The sequence below is a fragment of the Photinus pyralis genome, unplaced genomic scaffold, assembly GCF_008802855.1.
Source record: "Photinus pyralis isolate 1611_PpyrPB1 unplaced genomic scaffold, Ppyr1.3 Ppyr1.4_LG10, whole genome shotgun sequence".
Taxonomy (NCBI): domain Eukaryota; kingdom Metazoa; phylum Arthropoda; class Insecta; order Coleoptera; family Lampyridae; genus Photinus; species Photinus pyralis.
The window spans coordinates 6,585,042-6,608,118 of NW_022170250.1; the positions used below are offsets into that span (position 1 = coordinate 6,585,042).

At 38.9% G+C, this 23,077-nt stretch overlaps 1 protein-coding gene across 2 annotated transcripts in view; it reads right to left on the reverse strand.

The window, feature by feature from the left end:
* The window catches only part of LOC116160976 (nuclear receptor corepressor 1), a 36,981-nt gene extending 36,593 nt beyond the window's left edge, over positions 1 to 388 (reverse strand). The window contains exon 1 of one of the 2 annotated variants that reach the window (XM_031474132.1): positions 31 to 388. In XM_031474132.1, coding sequence (XP_031329992.1) covers positions 31 to 153 — 123 coding nt within the window. In that variant the 5' untranslated portion in view covers positions 154 to 388. The remainder of the gene's footprint in view (positions 1 to 30) is intronic. The other variant, XM_031474131.1, reaches the window with a different exon arrangement.
* Positions 389 to 23,077: the final 22,689 nt, after the last annotated feature.

Here is a 23,077-nt window from a genome sequence, read left to right on the forward strand (position 1 = left end):
AGATCGTCGATTTGAGGTTAGGGAACAAACCCTCGTGTCTATGCGCAGCGGTTGCATATCCTTCTGATCTTGTAGACGCATCTTTTTGAAGGGCTGCTGGCCCTGATTGGACATCGAGTCCATGTGGTGCATGAGAGATCCGCCGCCCTGCATTTGCTCCCTCGCCCTCGTGCTGTACTCGGGGTGAAGAAGCGAGATCCGAGGCTGGCGGTAATCCCTGTATCCTCCGGGCGGAAACGACGGCGTCGGAGGGACATTGTATCGCTGGTTCGATACCTGCGTGACCGTCGTCTGGAGTTGCGGCGAAACGGGATAGGGGTAACGAGCTGCATTTGTTAAAGGTGATCTCGACGGCTTGTACAAATCTGACTGCTGGGAGTGGTTAGGCCTGAAAAAACAAAGACGTTAGTATACTCTGACAATCAAAATACAATAAATAAGAATTTTTGAAGCTTTACACGAAGCAAAAATGTCAGGAATGAGGGTGGCAGTGGAAAAAAAACAAAATAAAATCAACTATACCCATGACAGCATCTGGAATAAACTAGACATCTGATAGGTAGATGGCAAAACAAAAATGAAGTAAATTGTTTTGGCAATTAAGGCTCCTTTCTTGAAATTAGGAATGTGAATAATAAAGATTTTCCTTTCCTAAAAGCATCTGAGATACCCCAACCTTAACAACATCCTGTGAATATGATTGTCGATACGAAGCACCTTATACATCATGTTTGTTACACAAGCTGCCAACCGAAATCTGGTGGTATTACTGGAAAGGGAAAGAGAGCGAAGATGAGACGGATGGAATTTCTCGGAAAACCACATATGTTTGCCATTTGCTTATTTGGGGCTGTGAGTAATCAAGAGGGAAGTGTGCTTGTTTAGAGGGGATCGAGTTATTCAAGTTTGGTGAACCTATTACTAACATTTTCACTCGTTCCGAAACCCAACAACTTTAGCCCACGTCTACAGGCACCCCACTGGGCCTAGGTAATCCTCCCGCCCGGCGAGGTATATTTAATATCTCTTAGTTTTGCCTGATGTATGTGTTGTAATACCTGGGGAATGGCTCGATTCCATTTTGGTTACTCATAGCGTGTAGGTAGTATTTACCCCGGTTTCGAGAAGGCTCAAAAGTGCTGTACATTAGATGTTAGCTGTAGGCTTTGTTCATTATAGGGCTACTCCGAATTAGGTTTTCCTGCAGTTTTCCTAATTCGTAAGGTAAATGCCGGAGTAGTATAGAACCACTTAAGACCCTCTGCAGGGGCGCCGTATTGGTATTAGCTTCAATATAATCTTAATCAGCTATTGCTTTTGGTGTTCCGTACCCATAAAACGCCCTCAGTGCCTGCTGAGAACCCAGTTATTACACAACGTAGGAGTCCTACATGACGATCACAATCTTAGTGCAGTCGGAGTGGCCCCCGAGTGACAGATTCTCGCGGGAAACTTAAGCGAGAATATTCAAATAGACAGCCATGTTAGTTTGGCATGCCCGCTACTACAGAATATGATCAAATATTGCGGTGTGACCTGAAGTTGGCGTTAACCCGCCAAGATAGTAGGAGGCTAAGATCATTACAGATCTTTAGTTAAAATTTCAAAGAAATATCTCCATAAATACGAAAGTTGACATTGCGCAATTTCCGCATGCGTATATCTCACTTTCACGATATGTGATATATGTGCCTTTAGTAGAAGCCTCTGTGGTTAAAATTTCAACAAAATGGACGCGGTCAGCGGATAGCTACAAATCATACGTTCATTTTTTTGTATCGTTTTTGGGAAAGTCCTCTTTGATTATACGCATCCCGGTGATGACGTCACGTTGCTAACTTCATGGACCTAAGGAAAATGTCAAAAGTTACCGTCTTTTGTTTACGAGTCCGGAAAAATGTGAACAATAGGAACTTTTATCTACGTAAAAAAACACGAAATACATATTTTGAAACTTGTGCAAGGAGTTAGGGTCTCGAACAGGCACAGATATTAAAAAAATACCTCTAAAAGTATCTATAGTAATAGATTCAATGCGTGTATAGACTGAAAGCAGCGACTTTCCGACGTTCCCATTGAAAAACCTCCTCTATAGACCTCCGCGTGGACCCGTCGGAGATGGACTTATGTTTACTTCACGCCTACTGGGCGTATACAATCCCTATTTAAAACGTGAGAAACAGAAACCGACATGCGGGAGGTAATTTTGAATGATTGACGGATCCGTTTTTATAGCGTACGACCTCTAGCATCCAAAAACGCGACTGGTTGCGATCATGGCATTTTGTTTTCCTGTCGACGTATCAGAAATGTATCAAAGATGGCGTTGCACAAAGTTTCAATAGGGACGCTGCTGTAATACTACCAAAATTCAAGACGTGCAACACATACTCGTAGATAGACCAATACAGTTTCCTAGTTTGGCAAAAGATGGAGCTACACAAACATGAAAAATAAGGTTTTGAATGAAGCAAGACGTGATAAAAATTTAAGTCGAATAATACCTATTCCACGTCTATTGATCGCAGTGTAGATTTAGATACAGCGCGATCAAAATCTGAACGTTCGAATTTCGCCTTAACCCAATAACGCGCGATTTAAAATTTCACTTCATTACTACTAACACAGAAAAGGCGACCCAGTCTTTAAGTGAAGCGTAAAGATTTGCTGAATGCGTCGACACACACCTGCTGCAACTGGACACAAAGCGGTTTACACGGCCATTCTCTACCTACCTACGCTTTTGTAAAAATCACGGCACGTCTAGCCCCATAACGAGTTTTTCCCTTTTTGCGCGAAATGCGAAAAATGTTGAGGTTATGTTGTAACTCTCCTCTTGCGTGTGCGACTCGGTATATGGAAACTGGTACCGCGAGATACCGTTCGTTTCCTTATTTGTATTTTAGAATGCAATATGGAAAAGAGCCAACCTTGAACTTGAGACAATAAAGTGGACATTTTGTCATTTTCGGCTGCACCTCTACTGAAACGGTACGCGAGTTCAACGGCCACACGTGCATCGATTAATAAATTACGTAAAACGACTGCAGTTGCACAGAATAGGAAAGAAAGAAGAGGTTTTGGCTGTTTACTTTTTGCGACCTACATAATTTGGCATGTCCTTGAAAAAGCGTGCGCTAAGAGGGACGGGGGGCCGACCATTATTCTCCCCCTCGAAAAGGGATATATTTTTACCGACAATGCATTGAAAAAAAATTATATTACCGTCGAATATGGTAGGGGGAATCTATTCAAAGGCTATTTATTCCACACTCCACAGCAAAATAATGCACGCGTCTGTTTCTACCGATGCCAAGTATACGGTGGAATAGTAACCCAGCAATGAAACAACAAAAACCATTGACCCTACATAAACGTTCGGGTAGGTGGAGCTACGCGTCACGCCAGCTTCCCTACCAACGGCCCATTGGCGGGTGTCGCGCCGCCATAGTGAAATGGGCGGTGCCTAACCACAGACCCCCTGGCGTTCCAGTGAGTAATCCAGAGATGTATTTGAACAATGATTTGTAAAAATTATTTTGATGATCAAAAAATGATTAAATTGAAGCATCGTCCCTCAAATGCCAAACGAAATTCGGAAAACGACTACCTGTACCTTCGATACAGTTGTGCTCCTGCGTTATCGTCGGCGGACTATTGGTCACCGCGGCGAGTGCACCGCCCATTTTTAAAGAGAGATGTATCTTCGGTTGTTAAACTTTGAAGGGATACATTTACGGCGACGAGATCAGTGTAATCATGCCTTTGTTTATAGACAGTATGACAACAGGAAGCGCTTGTAATTACACGATGCATTTTAAGACGCCAACGAAATCCGGCCGTGTGGCTGGAAAATCCGCTTAGGTGGGAAAAACGCACACAGTTCGAGACAATTTTTTTAGCTGCAAAGTAAGGAGATCTGATCGAGAGGAATATGCCTCAAATTTATGCGCCACGTTGAAATCTAATAGGAAATGAAAGCAGTGCGCTTCGCAATTTTCCATTACCCACCCTTAGTTAATGCGTAATAGTATTGGAGTGCAACACTAGGCACAATTGGAGAATGAGGGGAACATTTACGAAAGCTTCTAGTTTTACTAATTATTGGGCGCAAAATTGAGATGTAGCATAAATGGATCTCAAGTCCAACGCGAAGCACAATATACGACCATGTACATGCAATTCCGAAGCACAATATGCGTCAAAGCACAAGAAATTAAATTTAGAACATTTCATGCTTAGTTTTATAGTTATTAAGCGCAAAATTCAATTTTAATGGCGCAAAATAAATTCATAATCATCGTGAGTGTAATACCAAGCACAATTTGTGCCTGAGCACAATCAATCTCTATGGATCATATCCGAAAGCTTAGTTTGATCATTATTGAGCACAAAATTAAATTTTTGAGAACTCCTAAATTAATTCTTTAACGCAATACGAAGCACAATTTGTGCCTGACCACGAACAATGTTACTGAAACACATCCCATTCGTATTTATAGAGCTCAATATTGAGCTATAGTCGCCCAAATAACCTTGAATTTGATTGATGAATTTGTAACTACAACATGCAGACAAAATTGGCGCCCGAGCACAAGAAATATGTTCCCAAAACTTAATCCCGTATTTATGGAACACAAAATTGAACCTTAAAGTCGCACATTCGTTTTTAGGCTGTAATCCTGATACCCAAAGCCTACGTCGGCTCTTCAAAAAATAAAACCCCGACTCTTCAAGCAAATCAAGTTAAGTAACACAGCCATTTCCAACACCGTGACGTCAGCATCCGTATGTGCATAACCCAAGGATATAGTTAGCCACGAATTTCTATCACATTTTTGATAATTTCCGGAAACATTTCTGAAACATTTTCGAGATCAGTGAGTGCCGGGGGGTTAAAATACTCAAAATTGAGGGGGGGGGCACTGGATTATTCTTCATGGTACTCTAATGAAAGGTCTCAACCTACGGAATTGATTTCCACCAACTATCGTTTTCCTCGACAACCCATTACCGGGATCGGTTATAATTAAATCACTTTTTTCAATATTCCTTGCGGTGTCGGGGCAGTGATTTGCACCAGGAACTCTCACCTCAGTGCTGTAGGCCAGCGTCCAGCACCAACTCACTACATCATTGGTTATCTTCTATTTTTCAGGAAGCAAAGTGACGTATTCCTATTGTATCAAAAGGAATACAATAAGGGACATAGAGAGAAACGCTTCGGTTTCGGCATCCGAAAATATGACCCCTATTGTATTAAACGAAGTACAATTAGAGACATAGCTTCAACATCGGCGGGTAGCTCTTTAAGCGCCCTTCGGAAATTACGTTTTATTTTCGACAACTTTACCGCAACAACAGGGCGAGGCGAGGCGGCGCAGCCGCCGGAGCCGAAGGTATGTCCCCTATTATATTAAATGAAATGCAATAACGGACATAGCTTCGGCCTATTATATTCCTTTTAATACAATAGGGAACATAGCTTCGGCGGCTACCCCGCCTCGCCTCGCCCTGTTGCTCTTCCGAGAAAACGCTTCGGTTCCGGTATCCGCCAATATGTCCCATATTGTATTAAAGGAACCAGCGGCGGGTCGCTCGGAAATTACGTTTTATTTTCGACAACTTTACCGCAACAACAGGGCGAGGCGAGGCGGCGCAGCCGCCGGAGCCGAAGCTATGTCCCCTATTATATTAAATGGAATACAATAACGGACATACCTTCAGCCTATTATATTTCTTTTAGTAAAATTGGGAACATAGCTTCGGCTTCGGCGGCTACGCCGCCTCGCCTCGCCCTGTTGCTCTTCCGGGAAAACGCTTCGGTTCCGGCATCCCCCAATATGTCCCGTATTGTATTAAAGTACAATTAGAGACGTAGCTCCACCAGCGGCGGGTCGCTCTTTAAGCGCCCTTCGGAAATGACGTTTTATTTTCCACAATTTTACCGTTACAACAGGGGAAGGCGAGGCGGCGCAGCGCCCTATTGCATTAAAAGGGACAATAGGTGACATAGCTCCGGCTTCGGCAGCTACGTCGCCTCGCTTCGCCATGTTAAAGTGAAAATGGGACGACTGGACGAGACATATGTGATTTTGTCAAAACTTTAAATGCGAATATCTAGATATTCGAATATCTGAAAAGATTGGTACTATTGGTAAAGCCAAAATGAATATCTTCTGAATAGAGTGTCGGAAGGGGGTCTCACAAAGAAAAAAATTAGAGGTCTGTACAAAATATATCTAATGGTCGAGTTAAAATTTTAAGTGCAAATATATCGAGAACGGAGTGTCGGAAGAGGTTACTTACAAAGAGCGATTTGGAACGTTTGTACGAAACATATTAATAGGTGATGTGAAATCTTCGAGTGCGAATATCTCGAGAATGAATTGTCGAAGGAGGATACTGACAGAGGGAAAATAGGACGTCTGGACGAGACACATCTATTTGTAACATCAAGATGAATATTTGGAAACAGTGTCGGAGGATGGTACTCATCACAAGGCAAAATGAAACGTCTAGACGAGACATATCTATTAGTGGAGTTAGGAAGAACGGAGTTTCAAAATAGAATATAGAGCGATTAGAACGTTTGGCTGCAACATGTATATTGGTGATGTGAAAATAAATGCCTCGAGAACAGAGTGTTGAAGAAAAGTACTCACAAAGGAAAATAATAGAACGCCCCGGATGCAACATATCTATTGGCTACGTCAGTTTAGGTGCAAATATCTCGATAACAGTGTGACGATCAAGGGTACTCACAGAAGGAAGATGAAACAATTATATGGATGAAAGTGTGGTTCGGAGTTCTAAAAAATGCGCTAAATCTGCCTTTCCTCATTTTTGCTACAGATTATAGATACATTTCCAAAATATCCTACCCCTTTAAGTTTTGGTGATACAGGTTGTTATATGTTATATACCACAGCCGACTAGTACGACATTTTGGAGTCCACTGACAATTCACGCTGGCAAAATGTTGTGTGTCCTGCATCTTATCATTTAAAGAAAAACCATTGATTTTTAACGTTTATTAATGCATAAAGATAAGACCAGTTTTTTATGCACAGACTTGGACTATATCAATGGGCTCCAAAATGGCGGACGGAGTCATGATATACATGCAGTGTGTTTATCTTAAACTGGTACCTACATACGATTTTGCATGCAATGTTATTTCCCTATGTTCCATTAAAAAAAACGCGTCAACCTATAAGAGTAGTTCAAATGGGCAGTAGGTGCAATGTACAATAATGGTACAACTGTCAACTTCAACTCTACCGCACTGCAGGTAAACTTCAAAAATGCTGTCTAAAGAGATGAAAATTGAAATTATAAATTTTTACAAAGCTCACAACGTGCAAAACAAGTCAACGATTTAATTGCAGTTCAGTATCCTACATAACCTAAAAATAATTAAAGGCTGGTTCAGTGGTGACATTATCCAATACGTGTTGTGAACCGCACATATCCTATAGGGTGATGCGTTTTTTTAAAAAATAGAACATAGGGAAATACCATTGCATGCAAAATCGCATGTTCCAATGTATTATAAACGCACTGTATGTAGTTCCGTTTTCTAGATTTAGGGTTGGGTAGGCTTCGGTTTAGGATTCTGTTTGGAACCAATTTCAGGTTGAGCATGGGTTTTGGAATACTGTTAAATTTCGGATAAAAAGTAATCTATCTAAGGTTACGACTGCGATAAAAATTGCATAGGACGTGTCTCCGACAATAACCACAGAATAGAATAAACAGATAAAAAAAATCTAATTTAATTACGTAAAACTGTCAACTTCGCAGCTCGCCTTCTAATCTGACGAAATCAAGGTTAGATTTCACTGAAACGGCAGATAAAACGATCGCGATCGCAGATTTCAAGTCGACACACGCGTTCTAAATTTCCACCGAGTCGATAAAGCAGAATCGTGTAACGCCCGTACGGGTCACAAGTTCAAGAACTGCACACCCACCGCCGCTTACATGCAAAACGCGGTATTTAGAGAGAGAATTGCCGAAATTGTGCGTTACGAAATCGGTCGAAAAATAAACTTGGCAACGGCGCGCGTGCGAGAGTACAGCTGCCCGCCAATTAATCGTCGATTACAAATCGAAAGAATGTGCATAAAACGGGCTTCCGGGTGGTTTTAGGTCTGCATCTCCGTCGCTTTCCTCTCCGCACGTCGCCATCGCCGCGATAACACGTTTATTTGTAAAGCGTATCGGCGGACGACGTCATCGCCGCAAACATTATTTAAGTAACCCACATACGGGGAGCGCAATTGCGATATAAATGATCGGATCTCACTTCTAGAACTCGAAATTTCTAAATATGCAGTTTCGGGTCGGAAGTCCTAACGGCTTCTCAAAAAAGTTTAGTTCATTTGTAATGGAAGATTCTTCAATTTTTTGAATTCCTTACTCGAACTCGAAATTTCTCGTTTCTTTAGATTCTTCGAACCATTCTAGTACATGGAATTTGTCTAGTTCTTCTGTGCCATCCAGTTCTTCCCATTCTTCCGTCTTCCGTTCCTTTGGGCTAACAGAATTTTTTTTACAGCCTCTAGTGCTTTCCCACTTATTTTGGGTCGAAAAAATGAATTGCCTGAAATCGACGGGGGAAAAACATTTTCTTATAGATTTTGGCCTGTAGAATCCACAATTTCAAACAGTTTGCAGATTGGGCTACTAGATCAAAAGTTACAGCCCCATGAATTTTTTTTCGAATTTGGTTTTTTGCCCATAACTTTTGATTGAGAGGTCTAAGCGAAAAAATACGAATCGTTTTGACTTCTACGAACCAAAATTTATAAGAAAAAGTGTTTTCCCGAAAATTTTTGGAGTAGTCCATTTTCGGTCAAAAGCAAGGCTATACACTTGTCTACATTTTGGGTCGCAGACTGGGCAATGCCAACTTCCTTATTTATGGAGATATTTCGTTGAAATTTTAACCAAAGATGCGATTAAAAAAGCAAACGTATCGCATATTATAGACAGAAGAGTAACGTGCGCATGCGCAATATCAACTGTTTTGTTTATTGAGATATCTTTTTCGAATTTTAATCACAGGTACTTCTGTAAAAGACAAACATATCTCATACAGTAAACATTAGGTATATGTGCGCATGCGCAATCTACAATTTCCTTATTTGATGAAGTTATTTCTTTGACATTTTAGGCACAAATGCTTCTCGTAAAGGCAAACATATCGCATATTGCAAAAATAAGATTGCGCTATGTCAACTTTCTTATTTATTGAGATATCTTTTTGACATTTTAACCATAGATTCTTTTAGTGGAGCTGAAAGCCTCCCCCTCCTCCCTCCACCAATAGCGATAGCAATTCTGTGTAAGGCGCGTACCTCCTTTTGCGTTATCTAGATGCAGTGTAACTGGATCAAAATGTGCTGCGAGCAGGATTACAACAGTGGTACCAAAATGGCGACCGTTAGTTTGGCCAAATCGTCGTCTCACTGCAGTGTGAAATGACAGACGGTCGAGCTCCTCGGATTAGGTTAAAAGCGACTTGGCTCCCTCCACCTCGATTTACCGAAAACGAACCCAAGAATTCATAATGTGGGTTAACGATCGCGTACAACCGCGGCAAATAATAATAATTTTACTCGCCGGCGCGCCCGTGCCAATAGTGAACCTAATTTTACACGTAAAATTCTTAATTTTAGACGCCTTTTCGTTCGGAATGTAGAGGAGTCTTTTCTAGTGTTATTCGCACATGCCGTCGTCATTAATTAGCGCTCGTGCGATAAATTCGCCCGATGCGTTTTTAGTGGCTTTTTCTTAAATAGAATCGCTCGCATACTTTACGATTTTAGTACTTAACGGGGTTTTCGCGAGGCGAGTCCCCGACGACATTGAATTGGCATGGTTTCAAAACGTTCCGTTCATTCTATTTTGGCTTATTAATATGCAAAACCGTCACTTTTCTTCGGCGCTTTTCCCGCCAAAAACGCGCTATTTTTTCCTGAAAATGATCGAAATTGTTTTTGTACATTCAAGTCCTGTTAAGCGCGGGTCGCTTAAAAATAATAATACCTTTTGACCACCAGAAGATCGGACGATAATCATTCAAGCAGAATTTATTAGGAACTCATAGATTTTTCGAGTATCCGTAATTAAGTATCTCTCAGTCACAGCAAGCTTGAATATTGCCGTTTGGTCGCCATTTTGTAATCTTGGTTTTCCGGCGAGCTACGACCAATAAATAAAAAAAAAACTCGTAAAAAACAGTGATTCAAAAAAGATTTTCAAAATTTGATGTATTTTTTTAATCATTTAAACCTTTTTAATTTTTTTAATCTTTTTTTAATCTTCTTTAAAAGCATCACTGGTGTTTGAAAAGAGAATTGAATATCCTATCTGTTTAGATTAAAATATACGGAGTGTTCCATTGAAAACAAAAATGGGATAAGAATGTATAGGGCGGTCATCCAAACCTAAAATTGACCTTTTTATGAGTTTCCCCCGTATCTCTTACCCCAGCAAATACAAGACTGTTCATTTGTTTTTGGATAATGCATAATTTCCCATAGTTCTCTTTTTTATACATAAATGGGAAGATAAGTTTGCGCCCCTGCCGTTTTACAGTTATTCCAAACACAAAATTCCATACTGCCCCTCCCCCATTTTTCAAATTTGGCGTTTTTTTCTATGGATCGGTTGCGTAGAATACCTTCGTTTGCGCCTCCGCCGTTTTCCCCTTATTTCGAACGCAACATTCCATACGCCCCCCCCCCCCAATTCACACACTTCCCCGATCAAATTTAAAACCGAAATAGCATAGTAAATGGTTGCATTGTAAGGTACTACCTTATAATGCATGCTATTTCTTGAATTCTTGCTCGTAAAGTTTTGACATCACCAATAGACATATTTGTTCCAGACCCCCCAATCGCCCTTTGGTGAGTACCATTCTTCGACAATCTGTTCTTCAGATATAAGGAATTAGTTATATCTGATAAGGGGCAATGAGGAGGACTATGATTGATAGAAATTAATTCCTTTCGTTGAAACCTTTCATTAGACTACAATAAAGTATAAAACCAGCCCCCCCCCCCCCCAACAAACTCACCTCCTTTGATAAGGAGTCAGAAAGTAGGGCGCTAGTTGGCAGAAAACAGTTTCTTTTGTTGAAACCTTTAATTAGAATTCCATGAAGGATAAATATAAGATAAAATTCTACCCCCTCCCTCCTACCCCCGGCCAACGTCTGATCTTGAAAAGGAGTCGCGGAGGAAAGTTATACTTAGTTTGTACACATCAATTCATTTCGATGCGACCTTTCATTAGAATACCATAAAGGGTAGAACATGTGCCCCCCCCCCCCCCCCCCCCCACACCTTCAAGGCATACACTGCGTACTGCAAAAAAATTCCAGGACTCTAGATTTCCCTAGAAATAGTTCAAAACCGGACGGACAGACGGACAAAACGCAAACAATAATAATAATAATAACATAATATTAATAGGGGCGGGAGCACAAATGAAGGTATTCGGGTCACAAACAAAGAGCAAACGATTACACGAAAAAACATGAAATTTAAAAAGTTGGGGGGGGGGGGGGAATTTTGTTTTTGCAATATCTTGAAAACGATGGAGGCGCAAACGATCACATAAAAAACGAGATGGGGGGGGGGGAGGAGATAGTATGGAATGTTGTATTTGGAATTACTGAAAAACGACAGGTGCCCAAACGAAGGTATACGTGGCGCAAACGATCACAGGAAAAAACTGAAATTTGGAAACGAGGGGGAGGCACAAAAGGAACTATTCATTCGGGGCACACGCATGCGCAATCGGTCGCTCTGTAAAAAAATAAATATTGGGAGTTACGAATTACACGAAAATACATCAAACTGAAAAAGGGGCCGGGGGGGGGGGGGGTATGGAATTTTGCTTTCTAACATTGAGGGGTGGGGAGGGGCAAACTCATACAGGTTACTTTCCGTGCACTGATTAGTAGTTCCCTTGCCGAGCGAGCCGAAGGAGAGTTCGGCACATTTTATGCTAACGTCGTGCTTCAAATTAAAGAAACAGATCATGATTTTTGCCGAACTTGTCTTCGGCTCGCTCGGAGTTGATATAGCCTTTTTCCTTTTATCAAATGAGACAAAATTTAAACAGCACAATTTTTGCTCAGGGGTCAGAGCTATAAGCTACCTAATACAAAAAGAACGAATTATAAGTATATTATTTTCAAAAATGTACGATGGACGGACAGACAAAATGGCTGCAATAGCTCTAGAATGTGTAAATTTCCCTCAAATACGCAATATGCACAATATCGCTGATAAAGTTGCATACAAAAATGTTATACCTAATGCGACTCTCCAAGCCGCATTTTTCTTTAAAGCGGCCCTTGGGCCACCTCAAGTTGGACAGCCTTGAGGTAGACAATGGTCAAGGGACTAATTGATTAAATTCAATATTCGTCAACCGGAAGTGACTTTGTCGCTCGTTGTTCGTATTGGTGCAGTTTATTATTATTAATGGCCCAAATTCCCAATAGAGCCAATTTTCATTCTCTCTATTATAGCGCAATTAAATTAAGGTTTAGATCAAGATGTCGGATCTTCCAAAATGATCACTTAATATCGAACAAGTTTCATGTTTCATTTTTTTGGCCAATCAAGATTCAAGAATCATAATGCAACAAGCGTATAGGACCTACAAGCACGAAAAAACGGCATGTCTGAACTACCATATTTATTATTAGCAACGGACCAAACTGCCAACGGACCCAAATTTCATTTTCTCTATTATTGTGTGAACGAAAATAGAAGCTCCGAAAGGGCGGGAACGGATACCCAGAGTCCCCAAACCTCTGAATACCAAATTTTGACGAGATCGGAGTAAACAGCGGAGATATAGCGATTTGTAACTTGACACCTACCGTAAACACTTAAACCGCGATATCTCGAGAGCGGTGCGTCGTAGGTAGGGGTTCATGGGTGTCTTTGGAAAGGTCTCGACCTAACCTAACTGATAGGAGGAATGTTAAGCGCTATTTGAGCGAAATATGCACAGTCTAGATTTCTAGCGGAGACTTAAAATGCTTTACCAACCTATACGATGAGATTGACTCAAGAAGAGCTCACCAATCCAATTTATTGGTCTTTTTTGAGCCGAATCAAATTTTTCTGGTTTTTTGCATTTTGGAATACGACGTCGATATCTGCGAGGGATACCAAAACGATCAAGATTTTAGATCTCTTTTGTACAAAAGCTGAGCAAGCTTCTTGTTTGTTTTTCTGGCTAATGGAGGCTTAAAATGCAACAAGCGTGTAGGATTTATAAGCCCAAGTTTAAATTTAGGCGAAATGAAAAAAGGAGATTTTTGCTATAACGTGCGCTAAAAATAGTGACAGCTCTAGAGTAATATACACAAGAACACCAAAACTTTGTCGGAATACAGAGCACCCCGGAAAATTTGCCATTGCAACAACGTATCGTATCGTGCCCGGAGCGTTCCTCCAAATCCTTTTTTTTGCGTCGACCGTGAATTTGTCGCACCTTGAAAGGTCATCATCTAGCGCCCTGCCCTCCCCCCGATTAAAATCGTACAAGTGAGTAGTAGGTCACGGCCCAATCTAAAAGGCAATTCTCCCAAAAACACTACGCATTCCTTTCTCTCGACGACGACGACTGTGGCGGCCATTTATTCAATCCGCCGCGCCTTTTCACTTTCTGATCAGCGATTTGGCACCTGGCGTTTCCTTTCTCAAGGTCCGAGAGCTCCTTGAGAGTTTTCGAGTGCGTTCGTCGATTAACAATTATTATTATTCACAGCTGCTGTGGCGAAGCGAAGCCGGAGCTCTCTCTCGCTAGGTCAGAGCCTCGGAGTTCTACGAAGCGGATTATGTGCTGTTTCGCTTTAATTTCAGCCCGGGGTTTTGTTCTCTTCTCCGTCGCCTTTAAAGGCACGGCAACGTCGAGCGAGGGTGCTTGAAAGTGCGACAAAGGCGTAAGAGTCGATTGTTTTTGTGTTATCATCGCCACATGTTGTTGGGAGTGGGTGGGCGCTCGCTTGTAACGATAGATTTTTAGTGTAATTACACTGTACGTCGCCGCGGTATTGATCCGCACCGATTTATAGTGTTTTTGACTGGGAATGATATAATGTTTACATTGCCTTTCCCCCACCGCCATTACGCTACAAGCAACCATGTACAATAAACGCGTGGGCGATTTGTAAAAGCACAAGGACGCTGGTGAATAACAGGCGACGTTGCCGATTTCGACGCGCGCTAACAATAGACACAAGTGCATGGCGCGCCGGCAACATCGCGCCGTCTCGCCGAACTTCTCTCCGTATGGGGCTGCTATTGTGGAGGTCGCATTTTAAAGTACTCAAACTAACGGGAATAAAGCTGACCTAGTGAGAAGTTTTCTCTCTTCACTTCGCCTCCCCGTCCAAAGTAAATTGATAATTAAAGCCGTTCCCTTCGCGACTTTATCTCTCGACATTTAAACGGCAAAAATAAATAAATAAATAAAATGCCGCGCGCGTTTATTAAACCGAACGCACGTGCTGCATCGTGAAACTTTAATGTTAGTTTACAATCGATAATAACAACCTTTACAATTTTCTCTTGCACAACTTCCTTTTCTTCGCGGACGTTTTTCCATCTTTGGACGAGGGCCATCGAGACCCTCTTCCTTTGCCATCAAATTCGTTCGGTTCGGAAAATCGGGAAGATTGTCAACATTTGCGTCTATTCAAACCGGAGACCACACCCCCACTCTTAATCCAGTATATTAGGGCTTCTTCCACTTCAAAACCCAGGACTTGAAATCGGAGATCTGATCAAACTGAAATATTGCCAAAGCTCCAGATTTCTGCTTTGATGATTATCAATTTTGAAAAAACGCGCCCTTATCCGCATTCTCTCCGTCTTTTGCGTTCGTCAACTGTCAGGAGGTAAACCTCCCCCTTATAGTCCCATAGCAACCACGTAACGGGTAGAAGCAAAAATTCAAAAGTCCACAAAGTTAGCAACGAACAGAAACGTTACGTCATCACCGGTATGCGTATTGTCATAGGGAAAGTTTTCCATTTCACACAGAAAAACTAGTGTGGACACAAGTCATTTCTATAAACTTTTACACATTTTGTGTAATTTGGGTTAGGGTTAGGCAATACATCTTACATCTGGGAAAAAATGCGAAACGCTCTGTATACAGCAATCGGAAAGTCTTCGACCGTTCTACGCAGATGCCCGGAACAGGGATGATTTTTGGTTATGAAGTTTGGCAAAAAAAAGTCGGGATGGGTTTCTGTATTCAGAGCCCTCGAGTAACGTGCTCGCATAATGATTTCTCTTTTCTTTGTTTCGTTTTGCTTGTCACAATTTTTATTAGATTTTATTTGTTGGCGTGCTCCAAGCTGTGTTTTATTATAAGTATTTACAGTTACTGAATGATGTGTTTGTTTATGTCCAGGTGGTTATACCTTGTAATGGAACCGAATTTGCCCGCTAAAATTCGATTTAAATATTCCCCAATCCGCCCCCGGGCACAACGAAAGAATTAAAGATTGCGCTCTGTTTCGTTTCCGTGAAACACGTGTTTTTTTCTTCTCTGTCCTACGTTTTGAGTACCGAGTTACTGTGAGTGTCTCAACTATTATTCAGGTGCTGTATTTTTCTTCTTTTATCTTTACGTTTATTGCATCCATCTAGTAATTATATCATATATGATCGTGTTAGATTATTTGCCAAATTAACGACATTCCAGTACAGCATGGGCATTGTCATTTATAGTGCATTACAAATACAAATTGTTCCTTTATAATTATGCTGATCATACTTTGAATTAAATGCAAGATTCCATTATGTTTCCTATTGTTTTTCAATTTACAGTATCCCTCTGTTCCTAGTGCTGGTTTTACCTGCCAACCCGCAATATGAATTACTGACCGATTTGCGTGTTTTTATTTATATTTAGATACAGTAGGTTCTCTTAGGGATGATATTCAATGCGAGTATGCAGAATTAAACGATGTAATAAATATTATAGCGATTCGTGGATGTTGCTGTATTTGGAAACATCGACACTACATTGTTAATCTATAATTAAATGTATTGCAGCACATTTTCTTTCTTGTGCATGGAATATGGGTAGCGAATAAGGGTCGTAAAGTGACTCGTGCTTCGGTGTGGGAAGTGATTATAAGTGGTTCGTCGGGGCTAACACCCAGATTGGTAGCGACGAGAGTCGTCGTCGAGGACCAACCTCCCAAGTCAAGGTATTAGCAACCGTGCTAAGGACTCCGTGGCACTGGGGTGCAGTGTCGATAACGGTGCCCCTCGAAAACCGGACGACCTCCGTTTGGTGACCCCTTTCCTTCGGGATTCCCGTACTACTCATGGACGATAATTCAAACCCTTTCTTTCAGGCTCCTCGAAAGAGAGGATGGCTCTGGGTTGTTGGCTCAGGAGTGCAACTCGATGGCTCAGGACAGGACAGGCGCCCTCAGAGATCAAGAAAGATGTCGACGAGCTTTTGCCAGCGCAGTTGGATGGACCACCTTCGCTTTGTCGGAAAGCAGGGCAGGCGGAAGTGTAAATTACGCACCTTCCGAGGAACCAAGAGAACACCTTGGTAAAACTCAGACCTTGACAAAGTTCGTAAGGAGGTTCGCGAGTTCTTTAATAAGCCGAATTAAGCTGCATGCGGACTGGGGAGATCTTAAGATCGCTCAGCGCAGGTATAAGGACCATATTCTAAGGTCTAAACTGGGATCATGGAGGACCTTCTGAGATCTTCCTGAAGTTCGCGCTTATGAACATCGTTACTTTGTAGCCGCACGTGAAGTGACTTTTCCTGGACGCGTCCCTACTTTTTTTTAAATTTCGTAACACGCGCCAAAATGGTGCTAATAGGTTCGACGACCATCTTTAATCCTTAAAAAATAGACTGCACCGAGTTCGTGTTTCTTCATCGGTATGTTTTCCTCACAGTCCCATTCAACATTCAACTTGTAAATTTTCCCTTCCATCTTACTACATACTCCCTCTTTCCTCCTTTTCATTGTTCACTCCCTTCTCATTATCCTTTCTGTTCGTCAACGTCCTCTCCACATGCTCACTTTTCAAAGAATAATTAGTTTTGCTTTTATCCCTTTATACTATTTACCCCTTGTTCCATTTTTTCACACTCATCACATCTCATTCGCCCTTTAACCCTCTCTCGTATTTTGTTACTCATCTTCCTGCGGCTCACCCTTGTCTTATTCTCTCCCTTACTCTATTTCTTCTTTGTTCTGTCCTTTATCGTCCTTTTAATATTTTCTTTCTTTCTTCTAGGCCTTTTACCTAATTTATATCGCTTTATATCGGTTCTATTTCCTACTCCCCCCTCCTCTTTGTTTTACCTTTGATAAGTCAGCACTCTTTTTCGTTATTTACTCATTTTTATTTCTTTACTCGTTTCCCATTTGCTGGATATCACGTTTTCTCTGTCTTTCCTTCTGTACCCTAATCCTTATCATGTATTTCTCGTATTCGTTTATAAAAAAAAATCGATTCCTTTTTTCTCTGCCTCCTCTTCTTTTTCTTCTAACTCCTCCTTTTTTTTCTTGGCCCTCTTGTTTTCATCTAAACCGCCCCAAAAGCATTTAAGAACTGCCGTACAGGAAAACATAAGGCTTTTCCTATCACTATGAACAATTCTGATTCAGCTGTCTTGGTCACGTTAAACATATTAAAATTGTGTTATCGCTCATTATCGACCGCCAGACGGGCGCCAGCCCCTTTCTCGTGCGATTAACCGGCCAATGACGCATCCGATAAATATGTAACGACCCTGTATACTCCCTAAACACTTAATACCAAATTTATCATGCAAAACTCATTTAAAAAATGGAATAAAATAAAAACAGTTGGATAGCTCCCGTTACAGAAACCTAAAACTCAACTTTCATATTAAAATTCAATTATCTCAAATAAGATTCGTAGCAAGCAGATTTGATTTTGCCATGAGTTCGGCATAAATTCCACCAAATTCTGTTGACTGAAAGAATGAAATTCACGCAACTGCAAGCTGCATGCGGAATGCACTAAAAAGGGCACGCATTTTTTTTGCTTCTCCTAAACCCCACTCTTTATCTGTTGAAATAAAGTACAGTGGGCCCTGGACTCGATCATTCAAATATTTTACTCTCACAAACCCTAGACAAGTTACGCGACGTGATTTTCGATTTCATATTCCTCGCACGCCACGCGCAAGTACTTCCGTAATATGCATATGCTCTATTTAATCGAGAGAAAAGGGCGAAAAACGACACGATTCCATTCAAAGCGGCACAAATAGACCGTCATTGTACACAGATAACTTCGTGACCTCAACGCTCGTAACGCTCCCGAAATGTAGACCTTAAGGGTCAGTTGTTTAATACGCTTGCCTCCTATCAGAAAAAAACTTACCAGATCCCCCCTAGTCAGTGAGAGAGTTAGTTGATCGATCGTATTTACCTGCAAAGCAAAAAGAAAGTAAAGATTAGTGACCAAAACCCAAAGGAAGACGTGCGTTAATTTACGACGTGCAACCGAACGAATCGTTAATCTCCCGTTATCTCTACGGGAGTCACATCCGTGAAGATTAAGAGTATGATAGAGAACATCGCGCGTTTTAATGATACTTTATTTCAGTTGGGCGAAACGTTTTGTTGTTCAAAAAATGCAAAAGGGTCAAGGTTTGGCGTGAAAGTGGCGACGTTTTGTCTCGGCGCATTAAACTTCCATTTTTGAATTGGGACTTTTGTTATACGCATTCTTTTGCTTTTAATAGAAGCATCTGCGAGTACAATTTCAAAAAGATATCTCGATAAAAAAAACAGTTGATATTGCGCATGCGCATTCGCACATTAATCTGATGTTTACAATATGCGATACGTTTGCTTTTTTTGAAATCTCTTTAAAATTCCTTAAAATACTCCCGAAATTCCCTTGACGTCATATTTTATTATTGTTTAATTCTTATTTAAACATTTTTAGTCATTTGACATCCTTTTTTGGTATTTCTTAAAAATCCTCTTAAAATTTCATAAGAATCTGACGTCAATTTGAAGATCACTTTAACAGAATTTCAAGATTTGAAAAGAATTTCAAACGAAATTTAAGAAAATTGTAAAAAAATACCATAGTACTTTCCATGAAAATTCTAAAAATTAAAGTTTCAATAAAATTTCAATGGAATTTCGAAAAAAATTTAGATAATTTTAGAGGAATTTGAAGTTTTTTAAAAAATTTTTCAAATTCAATTTCAATAGATCCTAAAATACAACTTCGAAGAATAATACAATACAATTTCAATAGAATTTCAAGAAAATTTTATAAGAATCTGACGTCAATTTCAAGATAACTTTAAGAGAATTTCAAGATTTGAAAAGAATTTCAAATGGAGTTTAAGAAACTTGTAAAACAATTTCAAGCATACTACAGTACTGATAAAATTCAATAGAATTTAAAGGAAATTTCGAAAAAATTTTGGAAAATTCAAAAAAAATTAAAAAATTTAAATTTTTTTGTCAAATTATATACAATACAACTTCAAAAATTGTTGCAATAAAATTTCAATAGAATTTCGAAAATTTTTTTCATAATTAGAGCAATATGAAATGTTTTTTTAAATTTTTTTCAAATTCAATTTCAATACATGCTATATAACGATATATATTCACGATAGAAAATTCAACAAGTTTTCAGGGCATTTTCGAGAATATTTTTGAAATTCTGTAGAATTTTCCAGAATTTCTTTTGAATTCTATTGGTAATCCTCTTGAAATTGTATTGTATTCTTGAAATCTTTTTAAAATTCCTCAAAATATTCCCGAAATTCCCTTGACGTCATATTTTATTATTGTTTAATTCTTTTTTAAACATTTTTAGTCATTTGAAATCCTTTTTTGGTGTTTCTTAAAAATCCTTTTAAAATGTCATAAGAATCTGAAGTCAATTTAAAGATCACTTTAACAGAATTTCAAGATTTGAAAATAATTTTAAATGAAATTTAAGAAAATTGTAAAAAAATTAAAGTTGCAATAAAATTTCATAGAATTTCGAAAATTTTTTGCATAATTTCGGAGCAATTGGAAGTTTTTTTTTAAATTTTTTTCAAATTTAATTTCAATACATAGCTATATAACAATATATACTCACGATAGAAAATTCAACATGTTTTCAAGGCATTTTCGAGAATATTTTTGAAAGTCTGTAGAATTTTCCCGAATTTCTTTTGAATTCTATTGAAATTGAAATTGTATTGTATTCTTGAAATCTTTTTAAAATTCCTTAACATATTCCCGAAATCCCCTTGACGTCGTATTTTATTATTGTTTAATTCTTTTTTAAACATTTTTAGTCATTTGAAATCCTTTTTTGGTGTTTCTTAAAAATCTTTTGAAAAGAATTTCAAACGAAATTTAAGAAAATTGTAAAAAAATTCAAGAATACCATAGTACTTTTAATGAACATTCTAAAAACGAAAGTTTCAATAAAATTTCAATGGAATTTCGAAAAAATTTAGATAATTTAAGAGGAATTTGAAGTATTTTTAAAAAATTAATCAAATACAACTTCGAAGAATAATACAATACAATTTCAATAGAATTTCAAGAAAATTTTATAAGACTCTGACGTCAATTTCAAGATAAATTTAAAAGAATTCCAAGATTCGAAAAGAATTTCCAATGAAATTTAAGAAAGTTTTAAAACAATTTCAAGAATACTACGTACTGATAAAATTTCAATAGAATTTAAAGGAAATTTCGAAAAAATTTTGGAAAATTTCAAAATTTTTTGTCAAACAACAATACAACTTCAAAAATTTCACGATAGAAAATTGAAAGGTTTCAAGACATTTTCAAGAACATTTTTGAAGCTTTTTTTGCAGTTTTTCTTTCATTAAAGTTCTCTTGAAATTAGATTAATTTGAAATTCTTTTTTGGCGTTTTCGTGAAATCCTTTTAAAAATTTTTGAAAATCTTTTCAAAACTCTTAATATTCTATAAACATTCTCTTGGCGTTTTCTTAATTTTCTTTTAAACTTTTAAAATCGATTTCAGATTTTTCCAAACTTTTCAAAATTTTTTGAACTTTGCATCATGGTCTTGAAGTTTTATTGAAGTTATTGAACCTTCTTGGTCCGTTTGGGACTGTTCGGCCGAAGGTGAGTCCGACATAAATGGCAGCAAATGTTTGTGAGAATTTAATTTTGTTGTGTCGCAAAGTCGCTCGAAAACAACTGAAATTCAATTTCGCCACGCACGCTTGTGTTTTGATAACAAATATTGAATATTGCGGCAATTGGACGAACTAATACGGCTTCCAAAATGAGAGAATTGTATTTTCGGGAACGCCGAGTGTAGCGTTGAGTGAAATAATGGTCGTTTATTTTATGTAACGAACACGAGTAGGTAGATAAAAATAAAACAATAAAAATCTGAAGAAAATGATCTCCGAAGCGAATTTTAAAGGGAAAGTCTCATTTCGCTTTATCTACACCCCTCCCCTTTCGCCAATCCTTCCGAGCAAAAACCAACGATAAAACCTCGAGATACGTCTCGCAACTTTAAGGACATAAAACGCCAAGGCGAAATTATGGGTTATAATGATGACACTTTTCAACTGTCAGCTAAGCTGGTCGCATTCGGCGATCTCATAAAATCTGTCCGCTACGAGCGGTCGTCGACATAACCTCAATCTAGTAGGCTGCTGCATCGGTAAAAAAAAAAAAGAGTTGCGTTCGTACGCACGCACTCGCATCCAACCGGTACGAATTCAAATGAATGGAAAAAGACAAAGATGGCCGCGTAATCGATCTTTTTCGCAGAACGAGAAGGTGCGAAACGTACGCGAAAAAAAAATAACCCACGGGGTTAGCATTCGCACGCCGGTCACGTTCTTCGGATTCGCGCCGTTTCGATTATTCGCCGAAAAGGTCTAGGTTACAAGACCGAGTTTAATTATAGGGGGGAACTTTACCCACAAAGGCGAATTGTAATTATTCGGATCGAAGGGCCAATTAGGTACGCGCCGAATACGCAATTTTCGTAAACAAAGGGTTTCTGCATCGAAATGGGCACAACATTCAAGGTTTTTCTTCGCTTTTATAGTGCAGTCTCAAGTCTGCCCATTTTGAAAAATCGGAATTATGCGATATATCTGTTTCGGCCATTGTATAGGATAAAATTCCCACGAGAGTGGGCTACTGTCTAAAATTGTGTGGTAGAATCTAACCCGTTTGAAGCAATAAATAAACCAATAAAATGTGTGTACAGGGTGTCCCATTTTCGACACTTTCATAGGGTCAATATTAGTCCTCTCAAAAAAGTAATGAGTATACGTGTCATGTGCTCTTTTTGGGTCAAACTTAAAATGGTAAAGTCTTGAGAATAAAATATTTAAAAAGTGAGGTTAGATCCGATAACTTTTTTGCCTGACCACGTACCTATACTTATTCCAAATGATTCAAAAAAAATAATTTCAAAAATAATTTCAAAAAAATTTTTGAATTTTTGTTAAAATGTGTTTGAACCAAAATTGAATTTTTTTAGTGTTATAATTTTGAAAAGGGATAATATGCTACCTTTGAGGAATAAAATATACAAGGTTTCCGATTTAAGTTTTTTGAAAGGCTCTTGAAGATGTATTGCATTTTTTACATTTTTAAAATTTCATTTGAATTTTTTTCGAAATATAGCCGAGATTTTATTAAAATTTTCCAAAATGTTCTTGAATACTTTAAAGAAAGACAGAAAAATTTTTAATTCGATTTCAAGAGTTTCAAAAAAGTTCCAAACAGGCCTTAAGACGTTTAAAAGAACTTAACGTCAAGAAAATTTCAAGAGAATCTCAAAAGAATTTTAACAGAAATAAAAAAATTTTCAAAAAATTATAAAGGATTTTTAAAAAAACATCAAAAAAAGGATTTCAAATGTTTAAAAAAGAACTAAACAATAATAAAATACGACGTCAAGGGAATTTGAAAAAAATTTAAAAAAAAACTTCAAATTCCACTAAAATTCTATTGCAATTTTATTGAAACTTTAATTTTT